General features: G+C 41.6%; 1 protein-coding gene and 1 long non-coding RNA gene across 5 annotated transcripts in view; one reads left to right on the top strand and one right to left on the bottom strand.

Annotated features, from left to right (window-relative positions):
* Nucleotides 1–26,432, top strand: part of LOC135494600 (uncharacterized) — a 439,372-nt gene that overhangs the window by 395,149 nt on the left and 17,791 nt on the right. The window lies entirely within an intron of this gene.
* The window catches only part of LOC135494439 (uncharacterized), a 154,140-nt gene that overhangs the window by 127,251 nt on the left and 457 nt on the right, over nt 1–26,432 (bottom strand). Inside the window, exon 1 of one of the 2 annotated variants that reach the window (XM_064782402.1) lies at nt 17,089–18,077. The exons of the other annotated variant lie outside the window; for it this stretch is intronic. Within the exon in view, the coding sequence (XP_064638472.1) occupies nt 17,089–17,143 (55 nt within the window). The 5' untranslated portion in view covers nt 17,144–18,077. Of the gene's footprint in view, nt 1–17,088; nt 18,078–26,432 lie in introns of those variants that run through there. 2 annotated transcript variants of the gene reach the window in all.

Here is a 26,432-nt window from a genome sequence, read left to right as displayed (position 1 = left end):
ACAAAACAAGTCGCTGCGGAAGATTCGGTATAAGAAATTCTGGGGAGTGATGCATTATAAAAGTGCTTGGAAGAAAAAAAGATATCTGAGAAAGAAAGCTTTGATGATGCATCGTTTGGAAGTTGATCAGACTGTTGTAGTCCAGCATAGAGAAGTTATGCCTGATTGTGTGTTGAATCTTGTGAGGGGTCTCTATCCAAACTTACCTAATGTTCCATATGTTGGACACTGTTTTTGGTGATAACATTTATATGATCATTGGGATACATGCATGTACTTTAGTATTTTGTCATATTGGAATGTAGAAATATTTGATAAGCAGTATAGCCAGGAAAACTTATATTTAGACATTACTAGTGTGAGGAAAATTGTGAAATTCTGACAGATAGTTATTACTATGGAATTATACATGCCTATAAATTGTTGTGGATACTAATCTATGGAATTTGGATTAGTTTCAAATGAAACAGTAATTCATCTTTTATGTAAGTACATTACAGTTTAGTTTCATAGCTACTAACAGCATGACCCGTAAAATAGAATGCAAGTTTCTGAACATCAATGAGCATATGCGGCCATGTTGTAAACAAATGGTTACCATGGAGGCAAAACCTCACCATCCCTACAAATTCATATGGAATATTCCAAACTGACAAAATATATTGAAATTTTCGAATTTTCTACCCTTAATTCCATTAAAACCAAGGGCTGTATTTATAAAATGATCACATATTTGCTTTCTCTGAATATTCATGAATATCTCTGCCAAATCTGGTAATTTGTTATAACTGATAAAATGAGTACTGTAAAAATTTCCTGGAGCTTTTTCATTTCTTCTGGTTTCAAAAACTGTTCCAGATGACATCACGGCCATCTTGGCCAATGAGCTCCTTTTATAGCCAAGGTGGGGGTTTAAGGGCGAACTACGAACATTTGCTAACCTAACACTGAAGGCTCGTAATTTTCGACTTACATATTATAGGCCTTCTTCCCCAAAACTGGCCTGGGTAGCTTAGAACAGCTAAGGATTAGGCCTACTGATGGCACTGAACGACAATGGTTTAGGGACAGTTCAATTTTGGAAGGGGATACCTATATTACATTACATTATAGTATTCAATGTAATCAGGTGCCTCCCATATCGTTGACCATGATTATGAATTAAAACTTAAAGAAATATAAAAATATAAATTGTGGCACCACGAAACACCCCCTTTCCCGACTTCTAGATACGCGCTTTGACATTATATGTCATATCATACATGTAGTTTGTGTACATTATACATGTAATTATATAGTACATGTATATGGCATTTCTAGGCCAGATTGATTGTCGCTGCCCAACCCTATATTATTGTACAATCTCCCCCCCCCCCCCCCCCGATCTCAACTATCTTTTATCCCTCAATATACGGGAGAATCCAACTTACCTCGACGCGAGTCCATGTCATAAACATTTTTCTGAGTTCTAATAATACCGTAATGTAGTAGGGGTGGCATGGTAGATCGAACAGCTTGTATTACCTAATGGTGGTCTTCATGGGCATGCCTTTTGTAGGCCTTTAGTCCCTCAATAGAATGATGTGAAGGCTAGACATTTCTGTGGGGCAGGACTTCAACTTGTCCAGCGCGCAAGATTGAGGGGTATAATAATCGTAAACGATCGTAAAAGCTTTAGTTACGAGGCTTGGGTATTAGGACGACTAGATGAAATAATTATAGTGAATAACCGTAAGCCACAATTTGTAGTGGGATTACTTTATTCTGTAATACACTATTAACCTTTTATTCAAACACAATGTACGGTAACGAAATCATTTAACATGTACTGAGCAGACTACTCATCATTTTCGGGGTCAGAAAGGAAATCTAAACCATCAACGTGCTCTTCATCTTCAATAACTAGGTCATTGATACCGATATTAGCATGTTCTGCCACAAGGCCACTTACACGCCAGGCAACACGCACTGCCTCATCAACAATTCTCTCCCACGCTAGTCCAATCATTCTTACAACTTCTCTACGCGATATAGGCGGACAGTTTCCGTCATCGTCTGTATTTCCTACCTTCCACGCCTTCCAGATCGCCCTCAGTCTCGATTTAAAAGCATACATAATCGTTAAATCCAGTGGTTGGACACGCGAAGTACAACCTCCGGGAACAAAGTCCAAGCCGCCACCCAAGTTCTCTACTGCTTCTCGAAACAGTCCATTAAGGTGAGCGGGATACCGGTCCACAACTAGCAAAAATGCGGCTCCATCAACGAAGTCGGTGAGCACTGTTTCAGTTAATTGAACTAACGATTCGATTCTAGCCCATCCATTTGGGCTGGATGTTAACTGAAGAGAAATATGCAAAATGTTCAGTTCTTCATCGACGGAAATCTAAAAAGTTTTACTAGATTACAGCTTTCTCAGTTACTACTCCAATAGGCACAAGGAAAGAGCGGATTTTTACCTAGTAGGATTTTGTGTTGATATGACTTACCCTAACGTTTACGGGTGCATGCTCCCCCAGTTCTTGCATAACACGTCCGTGCGGAACTAGTCCACGGAAATTTATCTCGGCAATTCCTTTCCTCCCATCAGCTGCAATCAGTAAAGTGACTGTACATCCTTCTTTCGGGTTGCCCCTGGAAGATGGGATATCGGTGTCGCGGTTTCCTTTGTTGTCCATCGAGTAGTTCGGAGAAAAGTCATAACGGACGAACGTTTGATTCATATTGAAAAGATGATCTGGTTGAATGTTCTGTTCTCGTGACGTGTCTGCAACTTGTCTCTGAAATGCTTCAACAAGTTCTGCAGCATTCGGTGGTATCTTTTTGGAGTCCTTTGTGGCGCGCCTGTAACTTATTCGTTGCCTGAAATGAAATAAGCATGTCTATTACACGGACCGAAAGTGAATGGTACTGTGCCTGCGTTCTTCGATAGAAATGTACAATAGAAACGTAATACATTAATATGATTCACCTTTGCATGAATCCCTTCAGCCATGACTGTGATGCCCGAAAGTCCAGTCTATGGGGGCGGTCCCTCTGTTAAAGTTCCATATCTCCATCTGGCAATTCCCCGATCCACTGACGAAATTCCCTCGTTGCTTGTCCTGTGAGATCTTGCCCAGCTACGGGAAAACCCAGCGTCCTTCTATTTCGATACCAGTCTGCTAGAGAATCTTCCACCTCCGGCCAGAAACCTTTAAGCACAAACAATGGCCTAATTATCAGCTGTATACAATCATATGACTTTTCTGTGAACAAGCAAATAGTTTATGCTTAAAGAGATCAAAATCTTTATTTAGACTGGCTGAACGTTGTAAAAATAACTAAATAGGTGATTACATCTTATGCAGTTCATTGACTGGAGTCAGTAATGTTATGCACGATATGCAATGTTACCTTGATGCCAGCTCACGACCTGGGGAACTCGAAACTGCTAAATTTTAAGAATGGAAGTTTATTTCCACCTTAGGTTTTAACCGGGCCGTTCAAAACTCCCCATTTTTACAAGCGTTTCACGATAGGTTTCCTTTAGCCTGTGGAAATCGATTGCTTACCGTTGCCAAGTTGCCGGTATCTTCTCATTCGTCGTCGTCGTTGTTGACCCTCTACAAACTCAGTTCTAATGTCATCTTCGTTTCTTATCCAGTCCCGAAATGTCGGCGCCCGAATATTTCGGAATCTTGCAAAATGAGTTGGTGTCTGCCCATGTTCCAGCCCTTCTAAATGAGCTAACCAATATTCGTCCAAATAATCGATTTTTTGCTGTAAGGAGTATGCCTGAAGCCGTCGCCTTGGCGGTCCCCCAGCCTCGTCCATCGCCGTATTTGAACAGCATGAGGAAAGAACCAAAATAATCCAAAAGCAGATCATTCGTCTTCGTTTGGAAAACAAATTTTGCAGTGTGGGCCTTGATAAGGCGCGTGTCATGCCCTACAGACATTTCTAGGCCTTACATCATTCGATTGATTGAGGGGCTGATTGAAGGCCTACAAAATACCACCATTCGTACAGGTAATACAAGCTGTTCCATCTATTATTTTGCTACCCCTACTATATTACGGTATTATCAGAACTTAGAAAATTTTATGACATGGACTCGCGTCGAGGTAAGTTGGATTCTCCCGTATGTAGGCCTACTTCCTTTCTGTATCAAACATTCATATTTGGCAACATTAAAATGACTCTATTTAGGCAGCATGTAGCCTGGTAGGCGCGATAAAGCACAGTCTCCAAGCGGGGGCTCCGCCATCTCACAGTAGATCAACCTACCAATGCAAAAGTTTGGGAAAAGGACGATCTACAACTCTCCTCCTTTTTAATATATAATAGGTGCTTTTTGGCATACTTTCATCGCAACAGGCGCACGTTTTCCATTTGTACTCTCTGGGGGGCACCCGCCTCGCCAACCGCCTTGCATCATCGTCCATGACGTCAGCAGTGGCGGGAATGTACAATGTAGGCTAACGGTCACTTGAACTCTAGAAGTGAGAGTACCTACATCGCACTGCTGCTGTTCCGATTTTTAAGATGGCTAACATTCAAGGAAGATTTTACAGTACTCCGACATCGTCGAGGAACAATCGGGGAGGCTCTACGACAAGCAGGTCTGAAGGTTCACGATCTGCCGGGACGAGGGATGTCATTAGAGACGTATTCCAAGACAATATGGATGCGTTAATTGATGGGGTGACCAAATGTATTGAAACTCTTGGCGAAAAAGTAAATGATAGTAGTTTTCTCGTAATAATTCCTAGTACCATGCAGGATCACATAGATACATTCTGCTGTGCGGCCAACGGGCGCTATCAATTTTTAATCTCTCTAGAACTGTTATTAATGCTTTATTGAAAGTTTTTCTAACCGCACCATTCATACGTGTAGTAGCAACTACCTAGTGTATGCAGCCATCAGCCAAGACAACGACGAAGGCAACGCAGCAGGCATCATATCACAGGATACACGCATCATGATGCAACTTGCGAAAATGATTCCTCGTTCCTAGTTGGCCTCAAATATTATATGAGTTATATCATGAATGTAGCTTAAGCATTGGGAACAAGGTCGCCTACCTGTAAGTGGAGTGGCTGGGGTTACATAATATAACGTGAGTAGAAAAGCTGGCTTTGGTCTGTGTGTTTGTCAATTTTGTTAACCATCGTTACCCATTGAGGACCGTATAGTCCAAATGGAGCAGCGGCTCACGGTGGAGACTGATGGGGCAGGGGCAGAAGGTGCAGCAAGAGTGCAGAGGAGAGGAAAGACTCCGACCGCAATTAAGGTAAAATTATATCAGTTACTTTCAGAATGTTTGAAATGGAGGGGAGGGGTTCTCCAAACTAGGATTTTGGAAATGAGGGCAAATGACATGATAATAATGTGTTGCCTGGGCATCTGAAGGCATCCTGAAAACCTTTGTTTCCCCGTTGAGCGCTTCATGAGCAACTGCAACGGACTAACATCTACTAGTACTCAATATCACAAAAATAATATCATTTACATGTAATGCAAGCATAGCAATTCATTTGATGTCTACAAGTCAGAATCTTACGGTAATTCACTGTTCATCAGACGAATGAAACAATGCACTCATCATCTCAATGTCATCATCATCATCGTCATCACTACATTACTATCGCCATTGCCAACTGTTTCCTTCTATTATTTTCAGACTGCTGTACACGCATGCTACAATGCTGAGGGAAATGAACTGCAGTATAATGTCAATGAAACATAAGTACCGTGTTGTGTAAATTGACGAATTGATACGCTATGCAGCCTCCCACCGGTGTATGCCACCATAAAAAAGCTACCTCGGCAACTAATTTTAAGATGCGAATTACTCTTTCATCATGCTCCATTAGATGTAAAATGCAGTCAAACGGTACGTTTTTTAATCTGATGACACTTGTTTTTCACGCCCGGGTCCATGTTGCTGCAAGTGATATTCCACAGTCAAGCAATTTTACCTTTACTTTTTCAGTTTCAAGAGTCTCCACAATGAAAAAGTGTCAGCTCACATATCGGCCGTGGTCCGCCAAGCCCAAAATGAGGCCCCATTGGATACGATCAGAGGTAAGATCGATGAGCTCCAGGTGATTTTGTACCAGTTACCAGTGCTCATTATCTTCTATCGCAGTGGACCGCACTTGTAATCTATTCATTAGATACATAGATGTACTGTTTTTATTTCAGTGTCGGCCCAGCGCTTGTTCACCAGCCGGAAAAGGGCGGTGAAGGAGAGGGAAATGTCAGAGGAAGCGGCTACCACCAACAAGATGTTAAAGACTGTCAGATCGAGGAAGAAGCGGGTAAGATGAATATTAATGTTTACATTATTCGACCCTCTTCGAATTCGAATTCACTGATGAGGACACTGGTTCGTTGGCTGGTTGGGCTTAGCCAATGTGTACTGTTAATTTGGTAGCCGAAGTGTACTGTTTTGTTGCCTTAATTACAATTACATGCACTTTCACACTTGTAAGAATCCATCCCAAAAGACAACATCGCCAACTGACGACAAAGACAATAATGAAGAAAATCAACAACAATATAAACTGGTCGGCAGTTTCTTTTGGGTTTGAGATCTTTTACAGTGGTGCTGTAACAAAATATGACAGGGTGGTGGAGGGGGGGGGATTTCATGGAGAGCAGCATGACTTTTTTGCAAACATTTCTACAAGTTTAACCAACAGGAATCCTCGACTGATGTTATGGGTAATCGACCACAGAACAGTAATGTTGGAATGGGGAGAAACTCTTACACAAGGTAGACAGCAGATCAACACAGTCTGAATCTCGTTGCGCCATTTGTCCACGTCTTTTTCAGCCTGGACTCTCCAACTCCTCGGGTCCATTCACAAAACCTTTCCAGAAAGGCTAAGGAAGGAGTTACCCTACCCCTCTGCACACAGAAATTCCCATTTTCACCTATATATAGCATTTACTCTTTTTTCTTACAGATGGACCATTGTTGATAGCAGCCATGTTTGTGATCAAATAGAACAGTCGTCAATATTCAATTGATGTTATTACCATTACTATCATTTCAGCTTTTCCAGTCGAGGAGCCGACACCTACGAGGGGCGGAGGAGAAAGATCTATGGGATAAGGTGAAGGAGCGGGACATGTCCGCTGAGGAGGACGCCGAGGATGGAGAAGAGAAAGTCCTGCGGCGGATTTCCAACGCAAGAAAGAGAAAGCCAGAGGTGAACGAACTAGTCGCAGTATTGGACTCACGAATGGATGCCAATACTGAGTGGAACAGTGCCCCGAAACTGCGACGGATTTGAAAATTAAGATCTTGTGTAAATGAAATCAAGTACATGTAAGGAAACATGAAATATAAAAATAAAATTCAATGAAGATTAAGAATTTTTTGTGGAGTTATTTCCATGCACATGCTTTACGGATAAAAGGCAAATCGGTTGGACGTGTGCATACCACGTATCCATATATTGTCAATATATTGTGGTATACTGCGTTATACTGTGAGAATATTGGAAAATATTGAGTCATTATAACACATGGTTACAAATGTTCCGGATCATTTGATATACTGACATTGCACTGACTCATGATACTTGAAGTATCCTACCAGTATTTCTCATTCTACGTCATAACATGCCTTATATACTGAAATATATTGTCTCATTGAAGTCATGATTTCAACCCATTTCGTGCAGTGCCATCTTTTGACCTTACAGTAACTTCCCTTCCATCTTTTGCAACAAGCTGGTAGGGCTCAGGTTCGAAGTTTGGAGCCAGTTTACCATGATCAATAGTGTTTTTTACCAAAACTTGGTCTCCTGGGACCACGGTACTTTCAGTGGCACCCCTTTTCTGATCAGAATACATCTTTCCAGCTAGTTTACCGCTCCAATCTTTCTCCCTGAAACCTTCATCTAACACACTCTTGTCTTGCCTCAGTTTGGGTAATTTAGACTTTACCTCTCTACCAAACATCAAATACGCGGGTGTGGCCCCCGTACTAGTCCGAGGCATACTACGGTATGCCAACAGAAATTTCTGCATTTCTGATCACCAATTCTTACTCTCAACTTGGGAAATTTTCAACGTTTTCACCATTGTACGGTTCTGACGTTCAATTTCCCCATTGGCCTGAGGCCACAAAGGTGGGGAATGTCTCAACTCAACAATACTATGTTAATCCAAATATTCCCTGAGCTCTTCAATATCTAAATTGCTACCATTATCAGCATTGACAGAGAACGGATAACCAAATCTAGAGAACACTTCCTCAAGACACTATCGCTTTCTCAGAAGTAGTAGATTTCATGACACACACCTCAAAATATCTACTGTAGTAGTCAACTCTAATGAGCAAACTATGTCCTAAAGGCAAGCACAACAAGTCAAGTGCTACATCCTGCCAAGGACACAAAGGCGGTTCCACCCTCGACATTGGTTCAGGAGGAGCAAATTCCCCAACAACTTGGCAACCATGGCAAGATTTACACACTTTCTCTGTAACCGAATCTATCTTTGGCCACCAAACCCTTGTTCTCAAACCGTTTTTCATGTTCACAATTCCCTAGTGGCCCTCATTTGCTAAGCTAAGCACTCTATCCCTCAAACTTGCTGGATGCAAGGACCCAATGCGCCACATAGCGGCAAAATAGCGAAGCTGGCGAAACATTTATAACGGGTCACAGTGGCCTTATTATGGACTTATAGCGCGATTGTGGGGTTGTAACTATTTTGCTGTATATTGTCACGAGGAAAGAAGAGCACGCGACCTTACACCAACCTATTTATGTAAAGTGATAATTAGAAGGTATATAGTTCAGGAAATGTCAATAAATAATCCTTCCTTATTAGACCACTTTTAATTGTAAAAATAGCATCGCAAAGCGAGCATAACCCCTCAGCCTATTAAGGTTGAAGGTGAGATAATGGTGAAGTTGGCTTGGTGGAGTGGCTAGTTTGCATATGGAAATTAAAATTGTGGAAACCTATTTTGAGGATGTGAGCGTGGCGGCCATATTGAATTTCGAATCGCGCTGATTTTCGAAAGGAACCTTACAAAACTGCATTAGGCCTACACTCACTAAAAATTGATTCCATCCTCCAAGCCGTTCTCCTCGAAATTGACGGAAACCGATTTCAAGCACGTTGCCCTGGTGACCATATTGAGAATCAGAACGAGCCTGTTTTCGAAAGGAACCTCGCTCTAGTCACCCCCAACGTACATACCAACAAGAGGCCCAAGGGCCTGGCGCTCAGCTGGATGACCTAATAACATAGGACTGAGGGTATAAAGTAGTAAATATCGGCTTTATACTACTGTTTGAAGGTCAAGAGAACACGTTATACCACTAAAATTTCCAATGCAGAGCTGCCAGGTGGATGAAATATGATTGAACTAATCAGCCATGGTATGTAAACATTACAGGAGGCAACGGAAGATATCCCTAGTTCAGCATGTTGTATCAGTAGCTTTACAGAAAAAAAGTGTCAGAGAGGATGAGACTTCTCCATGGACAACTGTGGTATGTCCAGGCTGGGTTGTACAGCACAAGGATACAAAATGCTGTCTGTAATTGAGAGGTATCATGATTTAACAGAGGTCAAAATAAATAGAAATTACCAGTTTGGGACTAGCACCACTTTCTTTTTTTTTTAATAAGGTAGAGATTACAGGAGTCAACAAAATTAATTTTATTGAGAGAAATTGACCTGTCCTGCAGGTGATTGGAATTTACAATACAAAGGGTCGTTTTTCATGACATTGTGCTCTACTGCGTATTCCTAGTCATAGTGAGTCGATCTGGAACCAATCTATCCTTGGCGCAGACAGGTTCAAATTGGCTATATCTTGAATAGATCGAATTGCGATGAAAATCTAATGCAATAAAGGAGCAATATCGAAGAGACAAATTAATCAAACCAATTGTCCACAGACTCGGACCCTGAAATGGCATGATATATGCGTGTATATAAAAGTATATCAATTGGTCCCATAGAGATGATGAGGCAATGTCAATATGCCTTGTTCCTTAGTCAGCAATATGCCCCTTTTTATACGGAGAAAAGGAGAACCCAGATAGGCCTTCACATGTCGGCTTCCAAATGGCTCGAACCAACTATCACTACTAGAACTTTAAAATGCGTGCTCCTCCTAGTCCTACATGAAGCAATGTCTCAGCCAAAAAGGCAAAGTTAGCAGCTCCTTGGTAAGGCTATGTCAGGTTCCGCGCGCCTCTTCAGATACATCAAGTATTGAAAGCTGTGGTGAGCTGAGCACATAAAAGACTATGGTCACCTTAATTTGAAAATCCCTTCATAATCAAGGGCTACCTCTGACTAAAACAGCACAATAGACCACCAATTTGATCCAGCTCCTAACTGCGGGAAAACCCAAGTCCAGCAACCAAAAGTACCAAAAATACATTTTTGTTTACATTTGAACTGCACACATGCGTTTGTTTACAATTTCATTTCCCGCGAAATCTCGAAAATCAGGTGACCTGCAATCGTGGATTGAAAATAACATTAACCTCGGTTCAGCAGGTATACCGGCTGTTCCAATCATCCCCCTACAGCCAGCCGTTCAAAAGGTAATGTTATTCACCCCACATGGAGTGCAAGTAATTGATTAAGCCCCTGCATAACTTAACAGCAATCGCTTGGCTTCTGTGAGTGGTAAGGAGAATTGACAGTTTTTTTATGGGAGTAACATTATTGTGTTGCTTAAAACGTCTACTTTTTACTCCTGTAAGAATCGTAGTACTAATAGTAACTTCAACTTATTTTCCAGTTATGATAACACAACACGCATCTTCATGATCATGATCTTTCTCAAACTAACTGAATGACCTAATCGCCTTGGACGCACAACCAAACCACATACAATCCGCCCCGACGATCGACACATCCATTCGATTCGATAACCCTCGATAAAGTTTGATAAATAAACTAGAACTGAGATTTCACAGGAGCACCTGTGAATTCATGACTCCAGGGTTGTTTTGAGGGCGATATTGTAAGAGTTGGTCTTGAGTATGGGGACGTGAAGGTCCGTGTGAGGCACCTGGGCTGGGGAGAGAAGACTAGTTGAACGATGTGATCATGGAGGTATAAATAATTATTTATACCTCCATGATGGGATCTGACACGGACACTACTATTGATCTCATTATATGAATACCATTTAATTACAAAAAAGTGAAAACAGATCATATCATATTCCTTGGCATAAATTAAAATAGGAGTGCGGGAACAAGGTTTTTTAGCAGGAGGAAAGCGAGAACATTTTGCGCCGTCGTATTCCGATTTGGCTGGTTAGTGGTGAAATCTGCTTTTAATTTTGCAAATTAACATATTCGTTTTCTAGTTCTAACGTTGTCTGTAAAGATGCTGGCAAGAGACATTGCCAGGAAAACGTGACGTCATTTTGGCCATTCTTCTTACCGCACGCCCTCTCTCTCCGTAAAAGTTCCTGACATGGTGTGAAGTGGGAGGGCGCACAATGGGAACCACACTGCCGCGATGTTAATAGTTTCTATTTATAGAATTCAGCGGCAGAGATTTTAGGCACGGAAAAAGTGGATTAACTCGGCTAATCTCAATGGATTTTACCCAGGAATGTTTTCAAGGCGAGAGAAACATCTGATTTAAGTACTGCGCTTATTAGATTTCATGTTCAGGCCGAAGATTGGCCTTAAACGTGGACGAAAAGAGTGCATTATCGAGTGTTGGAGAGGTCACGTGATTGGACGAGAAACCTGAACAAAGTTTTCGTGTTTTTAGCTGTCAACATCAATGGCTATAATATACTCCTGCAGAATAGGAGAACTAATAGAACTAATTTCCGAAGTTTCCAATAGCAGAACATCACCCATCAGCTGGACTCAGATCTGCATAAATTACGATAAATAATGAGGTTGTCGCTTCAATTTCGCAAAGAAAGTTGACTCCATTCGAAGGTTGTTTTGACCAAATTCTGTTGAACTCATCGTTATGAGGGCATTTCAACACATTCTCGTTGATCTTTTCTATAAACGTGTGAAGTTTCGTACCAAAATACGTTTCCGTAAAGGCTTAAAAAAGAAAATTCGTCACTTTCAAATCATCGCTCCGGTAGAAATAAAAATGTCACCGCCATTTTTTTGACGATAGTACTCCAGGTAACCTCGGCGGGAAATTTAAAGCGGGGTCATCCGGGGTCAAACAACAGTTTTGCTCACTACCGCCAACTGGTGATATAAATCGACACTAATCTATTTTATATCAAAACTTCTGTATCATGAAGACCTTTTCAACTTTATTTTAAGCTTTTATCTGCTGGAATAGAGCGTCAAAAAATTGTTTTTTCATTTACGCATTTTGCCCCCTGGGGAGCTGAATTTGAGTCGAATCGCCCAAATTTTTTTCCGTAAGCAACATTTTCTGCGGTGTTTATAAGCAAGACTAGATTTGAAGTGCCTCGGTTGTATGATTACAAAATGCCCAACTTTGTCTACAGATGGCATGATGGAAGGATGGCAGGATGGGTGGAAGGACGGACACCAATCGAATAGCTATTTGACTAGCTCCGCTGACTTTGTCAGCTGAGCTAAAAATGAATTTGATCGGACAAACAGTTCGCCTCGAAATTGACGGAAACCGATTTCAAGCAAGCCGCCCTAGTGGCCATATTGATTATCGGAACGCGCCCATTTTCGAAAGGAGCCTCGCTCTAGTCACCCTCAACGTACATACCAAAAATTAATTTAATCAGACGGTTCTCCTCGAAATTGACGGAAACCGATTTCAAGCACGCCGCCCTGTGAGCATATTGACAATCAGAACGAGCTGGTTTTCAAAAGGAACCTTCCTCTAGTCATCCCCAACGCACATACCAAAAAAAATCATGATTTTAGCTAGCATAATTCCTGAGATATAGCCGAAAGTAGTTTTTCGCATGAAGCGCCCCCTGGGGCCAAGTGTAGGTTGAAAACCGTCGAAACTGCCAAAACGCACAATGGTACCATAAGACCTTCAAACCACCCAGAGATTAAATGCCTAGCATTTATGGTTACGGATATATGCTCTGGAAACCACTGATGGTCAATTTATGCTATTTGACCGCTGTGACCTTGAAAAGTAGGTCAAATCAAAAGCCGGGAATTATGTGATGAAGTCTTATGAGTACTGTCCTGAGTAAAAATATCATGATTCAAGCTAGCATAATTCATGAGATATAGCCAAAAGTAGTTTTTTGCATAAAGCGCCCCCTGGGGCCAAGTGTAGGTCGAAAACCGTCAAAACTGCCAAAAGGCACAATGGTACCATAAGACCTTCAAACCACCCAGAGATGACATGCCCAGCATTTATGGTTACGGATATATGTTCCGGAAACCACTGATGGTCAATTTACGCTACTTGACCCCTGTGACCTTCAAAAGTAGGTCAAATCAAAAACCCGGGTATTATGTGATGTAGTCTCATGAGTACTGTCCTCAGTAAAAAATATCATGATTCAAGCTAGCATAATTCATGAGATATAGCCAAAAGTAGTTTTTGCGCATAAAGCGCCCCCTTGGGCCAAGTGTAGGTCGAAAACCGTCAAAACTGCCAAAAGGCACAATGGTACCATAACACTTCAAACCACCAAGAGATGAAATGCCCAGCATTTATGGTTACGGATATATGCTCCGGAAACCACTGATGGTAAATTTTCGCTACTTGACCCCTGTGACCTTGAAAAGTAGGTCAAATCAAAAACCCGGGTATTATGTGATGTAGTCTCATGAGTACTGTCCTCAGTAAAAATATCATGATTCTAGCTAGCATAATTCATGAGATATAGCCAAAAGTAGTTTTTTGCATGAAGCGCCCCCTGGGGCCAAGTGTAGGTCGAAAACCGTCAAAACTGCCAAAAGGCACAATGGTACCATAAGACCTTCAAACCACCCAGAGATGAAATGGCCAGCATTTATGGTTACGGATATATGCTCCGGAAACCACTGATTGTCCATTTACGCTACTTGACCCCTGTGACCTTGAAAAGTAGGTCAAATCAACAACCCGGGTATTATGTGATGTAGTCTCATGAGTACTGTCCTCAGTAAAAATATCATGATTCTAGCTAGCATAATTCATGAGATATAGCCAAAAGTAGTTTTTTGCATGAAGCGCCCCCTGGGGCCAAGTGTAGGTCGAAAACCGTCAAAACTGCCAAAAGGCACAATGGTACCGTAAGACCTTCAAACCACCCAGAGATGAAATGCCCAGCATTTATGGTTACGGATATATGTTCCGGAAACCACTGATGGTCAATTTACGCTACTTGACCCCTGTGACCTTGAAAAGTAGGTCAAATCAAAAGCCGGGAATTATGTGATGAAGTCTTATGAGTACTGTCCTGAGTAAAAATATCATGATTCAAGCTAGCATAATTCATGAGATATAGCCAAAAGTAGTTTTTTGCATAAAGCGCCCCCTGGGGCCAAGTGTAGGTCGAAAACCGTCAAAACTGCCAAAAGGCACAATGGTACCATAAGACCTTCAAAAAGTAGGTCAAATCAAAAACCCGGGTATTATGTGATGTAGTCTCATGAGTACTGTCCTCAGTAAAGATGAAAGAGATGAAATGGCCAGCATTTATGGTTACGGATATATGCTCCGGAAACGAGATCAACGGACAGACGGACGGCCCGACAGACCCTCAGACGGACAGACGGACAGACAGACGGCGAACGCCTCGACAATACCCCTCTAGCCTTTATGGGCTGAGGGGTAATAAGTATTTGCCAAATTCACAGAGTCTCTGCAATGGACATTTTTATCACAGTAGTCTCGCGCAGCCAGACCTTCTTCACTTATTAGTCTGGCGCAAGCCAGGCGTTCATTGTACTAGACGTTTTCCACCACAATGTATCTGGGCCGAAGAAACACTGCGCAAGATTAACTCGAGCTGGAGCTAAGAATAGATTATGCTAATGAGCATACCTCCACATTGAGTTTTCCAAGAATGGTGCATATCGCGCGAAGCCTGATACCATTAGGCCCCACGTAGTGGCGCTGAGGCGGCCTCTGTAATCAAAAGAGTGGTTGAGTCACTCTATGTTATAACGGACCTAACCAAAATTGCTTACATTTTCGCATTGCTACAATGAAAGACCTAATTCTGAAACCACATGTATGTTGACTCTGCTTCAAGAGAGACTGGCATCATGCCTAGTCTCTCTTAAAGCACAGTCAACAGACACCACTCTACCCCCTCACTCACACTCAGAAACCACAAATGCCCACCCCTTCCTGCTACCTGAATACTTCTGGATCAGAACTATCTGTTATAGACTGTAGTGCCCCCTCCCCTTCATCAATAGCTTCATGGACATCATTTATAACAACTATCTTAGAAGTCATCTTGGTGCAACATGAGCGAATGTCTCGTCTGAATAAATTATGTCAATTTTTAGAAATCAATAAATGTTGCTCTAGAAATATACAACAACTGCTTACAGATGCCAGCAACAGTCTAGCAATAGCATGCAGAAGCAGTGAAAAATGTCACGAGATAATGACGATTGATGCAGTTCTTGAACAGATTAACATCAGACACAACCACAGCTCCTGAAGTGATTCTTCTTGTCCAATGCCTGGTATCAGAGACATGAGTTTTTGAGTGAAGAGTGTCTCATAGTCATAAGCCAAATCTGCCTGGCCTATTCAAATTAGGGCATCACTATAATAAACAACCATAATAAACTTTACTTCCTCGTGTCATTACTGTAGTCAGAAGCCTGGCTGGTGATTTTTCAGAATGAAATCAAAGTGCACGGACTACCCCAGGCAAGGCCCAATGGATACACTTACGTTATTACTTTTTATACAAAGAATCCACAAGAATACATGGAGAGGATGCATGGTTGCGATATGAGACATGAATCTTGTCTCGTATGTTTATGTGAATTGACCAGATAAAAAGAATGATTTGTTGAAAATAAGGTTGAGCACATTCAGTTAGACAAAATGGCCATGTTTGAACTTAAGAATCAAAGCTGTGGGGAAATTGGCTCATGAAGAACTTAGTCACCAATGCCCACCTTACAACAGGGAAATGATTGACAAGAAGCATGAGTTGACCTGATGCTCCAGAAAAAAACTGAGAAAAATACTGTGCTTAGTCACAGCTGATACCCCTCAACCCAAGACTAAGTTGAGGTGAATGTAAGTTGGAGTGGGGGTTATGTTGACCTCAATATTAGCACTGATATTAGTTATAACAAAAACCGGTCTGATATATCATGTATCCTCAGGAGGTACATCAACCATATAAATGGCATCAAATGCTGTTGAGTTGCATAGGAGGAACTGCAATTTTTCTGTTTTCAGCAAAGGTTCCCCAGTGGTCAAACTGTGAACAAGATCGAGCCGTTTTCAATGGCGAACAGCATCTACTGATATGCTGTACATAAAGCCACATATTAAAAGAAAATGTTCAAGCAGCAGGCTAAAGTTACAGCCTTTTACATTGTCTTGATGGACAAACAAATGGACCGATAGGTAGACATACAGATGCTAAAGTGGACAAAAATTTGTAAGTTACGATCCCCATGTCAGAGTCTTTGATGAGGTAAAGAATGACAGAGTCTAGGAAGAAAACGATAGGCCAAGGGCCTTTCAGAATATAGAGAACAGAAATAACTCCCCGATCAGCACCCCACACTGTCATGTCAGGTCATTGAAAAGCTGTATCGAACATTTTTACACTTTAGTCAAATAATGGTTTTGCGAAGTGTCATCCTTTTCCACAGCTCATTTTACCCAGCCATTTCGTCCCAACATTGTCATTTTCCCAGTTCCCTTCCATCCTTATTTTCATATCCTCTGATCAGATACACAAGCTCCCCTTTTCAAAGATAGCACACATCCTACCCCTTCTGTAATAATCCCTGGACTCCCTATCATAGAGCCCCACACCCAACAAAAGCAAAACCAGTGTTGTCCCACCTGAACCTCTGAAAATGAAAGCCCAATACAATCACCTCTTGAAATTATTGGGGCATCTGGACAGCCTCACATGACTAACAATAATTCCAAAAAAAATTCTGCATCAATTATATAACAATCCCTACTTACCTGTGTCAGTCACAGCAGTTGCGCCAGATGTTGTTTCTACCTCTGAATCTCCCATTTTCAATCAAGTATAGAGTTATTTCAAGAAATCACACCAACTGAGAGTTCTTATCCAAATGATATGAATCAAGAAACAGGCTCTTTCTCAGCAGATTGAATGGAAATATCCTTATCGTTGGCAAATGCAATATGGTCACAAATATGCAGAATCAATCAAAAATAGTATCACAATAGGAATTATCTGAAATTTCCTTTTGAATGTATCTGAAGTTTGCGATGATATGTAACAATAACGTCCCAATGGAAATTCCTAGAGGTTTGCTGGCAAAACCACACCCTACAGGTCGTCTGCTTCTACTACCATCTGCTCTGATAATAATTATATTGGCTGGTAGCACAATCTAACTGCTTGTGAATTATCAACCAAATATGCACGATGTAAACTACTGACAGGACTGCATAAACCATAAAGTTGAACATGAAAGACTCCAAACAAATTTTGGGTGCTTCTGCTGATAAAACTAAAAACCTGCGCGTGCCAATGAATTTTACCAACCGGCTGCTGGAGTTGTGCTACAACTGACTACCCTGGCCCCTTGGCTGTGAAGCAAGACTCTTGATTACTCAGCGTTGTTAATGCCTCGGTCTGGTTTTTAGCATGAGTCAAATGGTTGGATACATTAGGAAATGGGGCACACAATGGGATACAATAAATCAATATTACTTTGCCAGTAGAGGGATTGTGGGATGCTGAATCCAGATCATGCCATTAACCCCTTAAGGCATGTCAGGCAGCTCAATAAATCCTCTAGATGGCACTTAGCAGCCAGCAGGAATGCACATCCCCTAAACAAGACCAGATGGGTATGATTTGGAGTGATTACCAAAGTAACCATAACAACAAGACCAGGGCCAACTCTTTACATGTACAGTGGAACCTCCCTTAGCAGAGACTTCTCTATTAAGGACAACCTCTCTATTAAGGACGGTAGTTTCGGCCCCAAATTGGTTGTTTCCATTGAATTTGACCTCTCAAATCAGGACACCTCTCTATTCTGGACAGCGTTTGTCAGCCCATAGGGTGTCCTTAATAGTACTGAAATCAAATTACGAACATCACAAGAATGTTTTGAAGTGTGGACAATTTGGTAAGGTAAATATAATAAAATGGTCCTTGGATCATGTGCTCACCTGGGCTTTTACAGAGTAGTGTACTGTGTAGGGAATTATACATCTGATGTCAAGTAATAACATCCTCGAATGAAAAGGCTGTGGGTTATTGTGCTCACCATATAGATATTTAGTAGATAATTCATGCTGGTTAAGAAATGTGCAATTATATAGCCAAATGGAAAGTTTATGCCATTCAACCTGTGGTAAGACGTACCCATAAGATATGATTGGTTCTAAACAAAGTTTTTTAGATTTGCCCCCCTGGAGGCCAAGTGATGAATGAGATTGAACAGAACATCGGTACCAAAGATCACCTGACTATGGTATAGGGTACCGTACATGTGTACCAAATGTGAGATCAATGGTCACTGCAATTGAGAAACGTGCCATAGTTAAAGCCTGACATTCGATTTACGCCATTTGACCTCTGTAACCTTGAAAATTATGTAAAAAAACCCATAAGACATGACTGAGATGTCACCTTGCTTGGACAGTCAGCCTGCCATGGAGCGATCGCAGCGCCAAATAAAGCGTTTCTCTTACCACTTTCACAAAATGGCCAAATGTGCGGTTAACATTAGGGACAAAATGATGCATTGGAAGTATTATAATCCCGATTTCCTTGACCTGAGACATGGGCAAAGATTTCATATCCTCAGAAAATGGATTCTTTGCATTCAAAACAAAATGTGTTGAAAGTTGACGCCCAGGATGATGTATGTTTAAAATTCATCCATGCCACACAGTCACAATTTCTTTGTCGATATAGTCAGGCTTACCGCACCGATACAGGTAGGTTATCTGTAAAGAATAAGAATATTTCAATTTTAAATGGTGATCAATTTATGTCATGGCTCCTGGCTCTGCGGGTGAACTCTAGCTACCAATCAATGAAAGGGGCAGGGCCATTGTACTCACCTGTCAACATAGAACAAAAATAGCATCGCAAAGCTAGCATAACCCCTCAGCCCACACACGCTGAACATAACATGATAGTCAAGTTGGCCAAGTGGACTACGCGCATCACGCATGACATGAAAATAGTTTGTGAGAAGAAGGGACCTTTTTGACTGATGAGCAAGAGTGCCAAAGTAAACAATGCCATCATAAGATGTTAGTAAAATCAATAAAAGAAAAACATTCTCCCTAATATAATACAATGGACAATGTTGATGGGTTAAACAAGTGTATAATTCGATTTCGTATGATGATGGTGAGATGGAGGCATTTATGCAGGATATGAATAAGGATGTGCGTGAGAAGTGTTGCAGGAAGGTTTGTTCAGAGGAGCACTCAATTTCATATGAAGATGTATTTCAGGGCATGAAAAGGCTAAAGAAAGGCAAGAGTGACAGCATTGTAGGTCTCAAATCTGACCATTTCATTAAATGGGGGGAACAGACTGAAGGTGATGATATCCCTTTTGTTATCTTAAATAGTGAATCATTCATGGGTGTTGTGCTGGGGACTCTGCTAAAACTACTGTTAACCTACATCTAAGAATGCAAGAAAATCATTAACTTTACTGGACAATTATAGGGGCATTTCACTAAGTAGTATTATGGGCAAAATCATGGATGTTTTTTCTTCGTCAGATGTGAAATTTCAGACAAGGGTTATCCACTGCCACTTGCAGTACGGTGGTAAATGAGGTGATTGAATATTTCATGTTATGCTGGATGCCTCGAAGGCGTTTGATAAGGTGCATTTCATCAAATTATTTTGACTTCTTTTGCGGAAGGGGCTATGCCCACTGGTTGCTAGGTTCTTGGCTACATTGTATACAAATCAGTGAATAAGAGTGAGGTGGGGGATTCACACATCAGGTGAGTTTACAGCAAGAAATGGGGTCAAACGGGGTGTTGTCTCCGGTTTTATTCAGTGTTTACTTAGATGAACTTTTGTTTGCTCTTGAAAACTCTAGCGTTGAGTGTCATATCGGTTTACACTTTTTTTGGCGCTTTCGCCTACGCCGATGACATGGTTTTGTTAGCCCCACAGGTTTTTGCATTGAATAAGATGTTTTAACATCTTATTCAACTTCGTCATTTTCAATTGATTTTATAAGTTTCAATGCTTCAAAAAGTAAGTTGATTATTTTTGGTAAAACTGGGGATCTTGACATTGTCATTTTGCTTCAGGAGATGGTTCTTCGACCATCACCCTATGAGGTACATGGGTATCATCTTTGGGCCAAACACGATTAAAAGAAAATTTCAGGCTGCGATTAATTACTTGTATAGAAAAACGAATTTTATGTCTCTCTATGGGTACCAGAAGTGGGATCTATAATTTCAAGGGATTGAGAATAATATGGGGCATGGAGAGTATATTAGAAAACTCCTGAGCTTACCGTATCATACGCATAATGCTTTGATTCCCAAAATTACACAGGATTTTCCAATTTAAGCTCAGACAGAAAAGCGCTTTGTCACCTTTTTGGAGACTCTATGGATGTCAAACAAACAATGTATATCTTCGACTTTGTAAATGTATTATATTATTGAGGGTGGGAGCCGGACATCTCTGGGGAAAAATTTCAATTTCTTGGTTGCTAAGTATGGATGGGATAGGGGCAATTTGCCGATGTTATATCATATGACGCAGGATGTTAGGATGATGGATGTATCAGAGGAGCAGGAAAGAGTGGCTGGGCAAATTAGGGAGTTGATGAGTGGTCAGGATAGGGGGATGAATATTTTGACATGGGGGGAAATTTAAGACGTGCTTTATGAATTATGTGTTTTAAAATTAATTGATTAATTTTTTTGAGCCATAGTGATCTCTGTATAATAATAGAATACAACATGTAGGACTGTATATTACTTAACATTTGTAGTTTGTATGCCACACTTATTTCTTTATAGTATGCTTTACCAGTTACTGTTTATTTATTTATCATGCACGACCAACTGTAATGCACCCCTACACTTTAATTGTACCAATGTGTACGAATAAACTAAGACTATCATATAACTTAATGATGAAAATTCAAGCATCAATAGTTATGGAGACGCGCTCCAGAAACTGATAACAGTCAACGCTATTTGACCCCTGTGATCTTGAAAAGTAGGTCAAATCAAAACCCCAGGTATTATTATGTGATGTAGTTTCATGAGCAGTGTGCACAGTAAGCATTTCATGATTTTAGATAGCATAATTCATATAGCCAAAGTAGTTTTTCACATGAAGTGCCTCCTGGGGCAAAGTGTAAAACAAACAACACCAGAAAAACCCGACCAACGCCGTCCGATAGAGGCCGCCAGTGTAATCAGTCACGTGCCGCCATTGACGAATCAGCTCGCAGCAATCAATCACAATGGCAGCCTCAACGAGATGCGGTATCCGTTTGAATTACGCTTTGTTATCTGATATAAAATTGCCGAATTACAAGAGAGAAAAACGAGTAGTCCATAATAACACCAGTCAAGAGTTTTATGATATCTCAAACCTGGATGCCAACAAGACCAACCTCCACCCCACCCCACCCCAGCCCCACCCCCAAGGTAGGAGAGGCCAAGACCACAGTAAACCCCCCACAAAATGCCCAACTTTTTTACATTAGACAATTAGATATAGGAAAGCTACCATCAGTAATAAACTTTGGGTGCAGGGAAACTGGACTCATGCAGTCATGATTAGCATGATCATCAAGTGAAAAATGAATTTTCAAACTTCATTTAAAATCTAGAGTGAAAAATTTAAATCTCAGTAGTATCAGAATGATGGTGTTTCACATTAGCATGAAACAAGCACGATTTAAAACTAGGTATATTGCATAGATCAACCCCCCAAGCTCCCTAGTGACCCCCTCGCAATGACCAATTCAATTTTTTGCTGTCACATCATTAAAACCTCCAATTTCGGCATGCAAGTGGACAAAGAAAAAAATGTTCCAAAACACCAGAAGCAGTGTTATTATGACCCTAGATGGTATTGCCCTCTCGCGGATCTATCGGCAACTAAAATATTATCTCTAGAAATGCCAGTTTTTGAGCCGTAAAAACGCCTCAAAGGCTTATTTTCCTGATTTTCCCTGTTTGAACTTCATCAATGCATGCAAAGCGGCGGTACAAAGGTGGACAAAGGATTTTTTTGACGAAATTCACTGAAATTTTGCACAGTATTAGCTAGACATTAGAGGAAACCAATGGGCTATCGGCAAAGTGCGTAATGCTCCCCACCGCCTGATTAACTCAGCTTTTGGAGATTGCCCTAAGCTAAGCGCACTACTGCGTTGATCGGCCGAGATGGTAATTAGTGCGCATGCGCAAGTTCGAGGTCGGGGATTTCTGGTATTGAATTATCAAAACTGCCAAAAGGCACAATGGCACCATGGCACCATGAGACCTTCAAACCACCCAAAGATGGAATGCCGGGCATTTATGGATATGGAGATAGGCCCGAGAACCAAAATCAATGGACGGACGGACAGACGGACTGACCCACGGACAGAGAGACGGCGAACGCCTCGACAATACCCCTCTAGCCTTTATGGGCTGTGTAGTGTCGTGTGTGAAACTCTTATATGAGACCTGTACACGTGTATGTAACTTTGTCATAGAAACTGTAGAGTGAGACAGAACAGGAACCGGAAATGGACATGACTAAACGTGTTTATACACACTTCATCCACTGATATGTGGCTTAAGACATAACAGGCTGAGGGGTAAAAATGGACTCGGACATGATGGTTGCTTATGACTTCATTGCTGATTTTTTTAACCTTTGCCCCTTGGTGGCCACATTTGGAATCGAATCCGGACTGTAGTTGGTCTTTTTTTGGTCGGACTTGCCAAGGGAGGGATCTTTGTACAAGTTTAGAATGATCTAGGTCACATAGTCAGAAACGTACCACGTTTGTTGAAATTTTCAACGTTGACCTCTGTGACCTTGTAAAAGTACATCAAATCAAAAACCTGGGTAATATGTCATGTATCCTTACTAGATATACCTATGCTAAATATTTGGAAATGATACAGTCTTCATTTCCAGAGAAATAGCACTTTTTGCATTTTGAGCTTGGCCCCCATGAATCAAATCAATTTAGTCTCCAAGGTCATTTGACCTAGGAGTACATTGTACAAGATTTCAAGTCAGTAACACCAGAGGTTACGATACATGCCACTATTGCCTGACGGCGATGCAAATAGCGAACGTTGACCTCTGTGACCTTGAAAAGTACGTCAAATCAAACATTACGTTACATTTCAAGCACCGTTATGACATGCACCCACAGTAAAAATTTCATGATTCTACTAGCTTGCAGCGTTCATTATAGTGCGCAGCAGAAAAGGCTTTTCCGCAAAGTGCTACTATTGTTAACGTAAAGCAGGGCGTGCGAATGAAGCAACTCGACTATTCTGAGCTCCGAGAGAGCCACATGAATATTCACACTGTTTTTTAATCAAACTTCAATTTCAGGGGGTTCGGGGGGTTTCCCCCGACATGTGTTTTGATTTTTGAGACTTTAGTAATAATATCCAAGACGCTTAAAATGGATTTAATCCCCGAATTAATCAAGCAAGAACCGGGCAGGCGTTTGGCCAGAGTCCTCTAATATGGGGAAGGCTCAGGCCTTGATAGGGAGCTCTTCGTTAATAGGGCTTGTGAGCAAGAAGACTTTGGTGGTGGTGGTGGTTGGGGGGGGGGGGGGGTATATAGTTAGGATGATGCCATCATGGCAGTTGACCGAAGAAGTTGGCTAGCACAAAATGTCAATGATGGGGAGTAGTTGGGGGTGGGGAGGGGGGGGGGGGGGGATATAGTTAGGATGATGCCATCATGGCAGTTGACCCAATAGACGCTGATGCAGTATAGAAAATAGGTGGGAGAATGTGGGAAGGAAACTAAACACAACAGAAGAAGGATAGGTGTTTTTGCCCGGAGATAAGCATAATGATCCAAAGTGTAAGATTTGAATTCAAAAAGACCTTAGCCGACCCCCTGTCCTGAATAGTTTTTCCCAAATGTACGCGACGATGACATCCCCCATCAACAGGACGTAACATCTATTTTAAATGCCTTTCCAAAGTGATTGCACGAGGACAACTTATTTGTCTCATATATCACTGGAAACGCCCGATTCCCCTCATTCTGTAGGATGTTAAATCAGGCATTTTATTTCTTTAAATAAAGCTTCGCATTTGTTCCTAGCTCTGTTCACCATCCCAAATGGCAATATTGCCAATTGGGCCGGACAATCACGGAAAACCCTAAATATTATACATTTCTTCCTGAATAATTCTTACAGTGACCATTCTCCCGTGAAAGAAAGTTGCTTACGCTACACAATTTTTTTTTTTAAATCGAGGGTCAACCATTGAACTTTTGAGATGTTGAATTTTGCACAAATCAGCGAAAAACGCACCAACTGGCACTTCAACACGGGCCCGACGCACATCCCAAGTTCAGTGTACACATACGTCGACAACAACAGTAAAATGCGTAGTTTCCTGTTAGCCGCCTATTGAGTAGCGCTCCAGGTTTCAGAAACTCCAAAAAACATGTCTTTGCCCAAACAACTGCTAAATCAACACTGGCGTACTTTGAGGACCAAGAAATCAATGATTTTTTAGGAACAGTTACGGGTTGGCCGCGCATGAATACAAAAAAAACCTCCCTAATGAGACCTTTGAGGGTAATAAGTGCATGCGCTTTCTACAGAAAATTGAAATGGCTTGTGTTGTGGAGGAGTGGTTTCAGGTTTCACGGTAGGATTTGGTCATGGAAACAGGGAAATAAACATTGAGAGCAATGTACTTTCAAGATTATTGTATTATGAATGGGACCAGACCGTCAACATCCTCCCACCTGCCGTGACATTGACGAAATCGTCATCGAAACGGGCAGCCCCGGACCGATCATGTTGGTGCGCATGCGTACTATTTTACTACGGAAAAGTTAGCAGACTCAAAATCTTTTGCGGACTTTCGCCAGTTCAAAGCACGATTTGTTCGCGGAAAGAGAAACTTAAGTCGTAGTTCCACCTATCATAAAACCCCGTTTTGTCAAGACCTGTGTCTTCGCCGTGTGTCAAAAAACCTGTGGCGCACTTACACCTATCAGTTGTGTTAGATAATGGTTAACAGCCCCGGCGACAGGTGCGCTGTAGGTAGGGAGCTCTCCTGTGTTTCTTTCCCGTTGGAGGGGGGCGCAATACCGAGGCAACTACACCGCCCCATCTGTCACCGGATCTTAGAACTTGCAATTGCCGTGTCTATTCAGATTCCACCTATCAAAAAACCCGTGTTGAACACGGGTCTAAATTAGCCCCCGATTAGCCCCATCGAGCTCGATTGGGCTAATAGACACGGGGATTTGACACACGGGTCTATTTAGACACGGCAATTCATAGGTGTAAGCGCACAAGACACGGGGATTGCGATTTGAACGTTATGAAATGAGGAAAATTCGTCCCCGATCGAGAGTGACATCTTGTCAACATGGCGGACAAATCTGAAAAATACTTAGTCCGCAAAAACGCGAACTGCGCATGTCCAATGGAAGTGCACGGCAAAATAGCGAAAATAACTCTCAACTGGTTCACGGCAAAATATCCACTGCGTTAGTTGAAAGACTGCCGTGAACACGGCAAGTCATTCATGTCATTAAGTGTACATTGTTGGGAGCAACTGCAGAATACACGGGACACTCTGTGCTAAATGATAGGAATGTGTACATAATGTACAGAGGGACAGAGTGTACATAATGTACAGAGCTACTACTGTCGCTGAAAGGGTGGATGTCGTCCTGGGTGCCGACAAATTGTACCCAGGTTCGAGATCGACTGGACAATAAGCACCCTGGGTGCCATTACACTAGATAAACAGCACCCAGCTTCTTTTTGCCTGGCTTACGGATCTTAGAGACGACGTTTCTTGCAATCTCGTTTTATCTCGCACCGTGGTACTTGCGGCATTAGCAGTGCGCGAAATAAAAGAACAGATAAACAGAAAAAACGCGTTTAGACCTATAGGTCTTTAAAAGCACATTTCGGATGATTAATTCAAAAAAGGTATGTAGGAGGGATATATTCAGAGAGCGCGGTTGGAAACAGGGACGGTCGCCATCTTGCAAAATGATGGTTATCGTGACACGTGACCTCCGTGAGCGTGGGGCCAACCTCGGTTGTGTATAGAAAAAGTGTAGAAGAAGAAGCTGGGTGCTGTTTG

The sequence above is a fragment of the Lineus longissimus genome, chromosome 10 (genome assembly GCF_910592395.1).
Source record: "Lineus longissimus chromosome 10, tnLinLong1.2, whole genome shotgun sequence".
NCBI classification, from domain to species: Eukaryota; Metazoa; Nemertea; class Pilidiophora; order Heteronemertea; family Lineidae; genus Lineus; species Lineus longissimus.
Note: the sequence above shows the minus strand (reverse complement) of the source record. Positions and strands in the feature narration are given on the sequence as shown.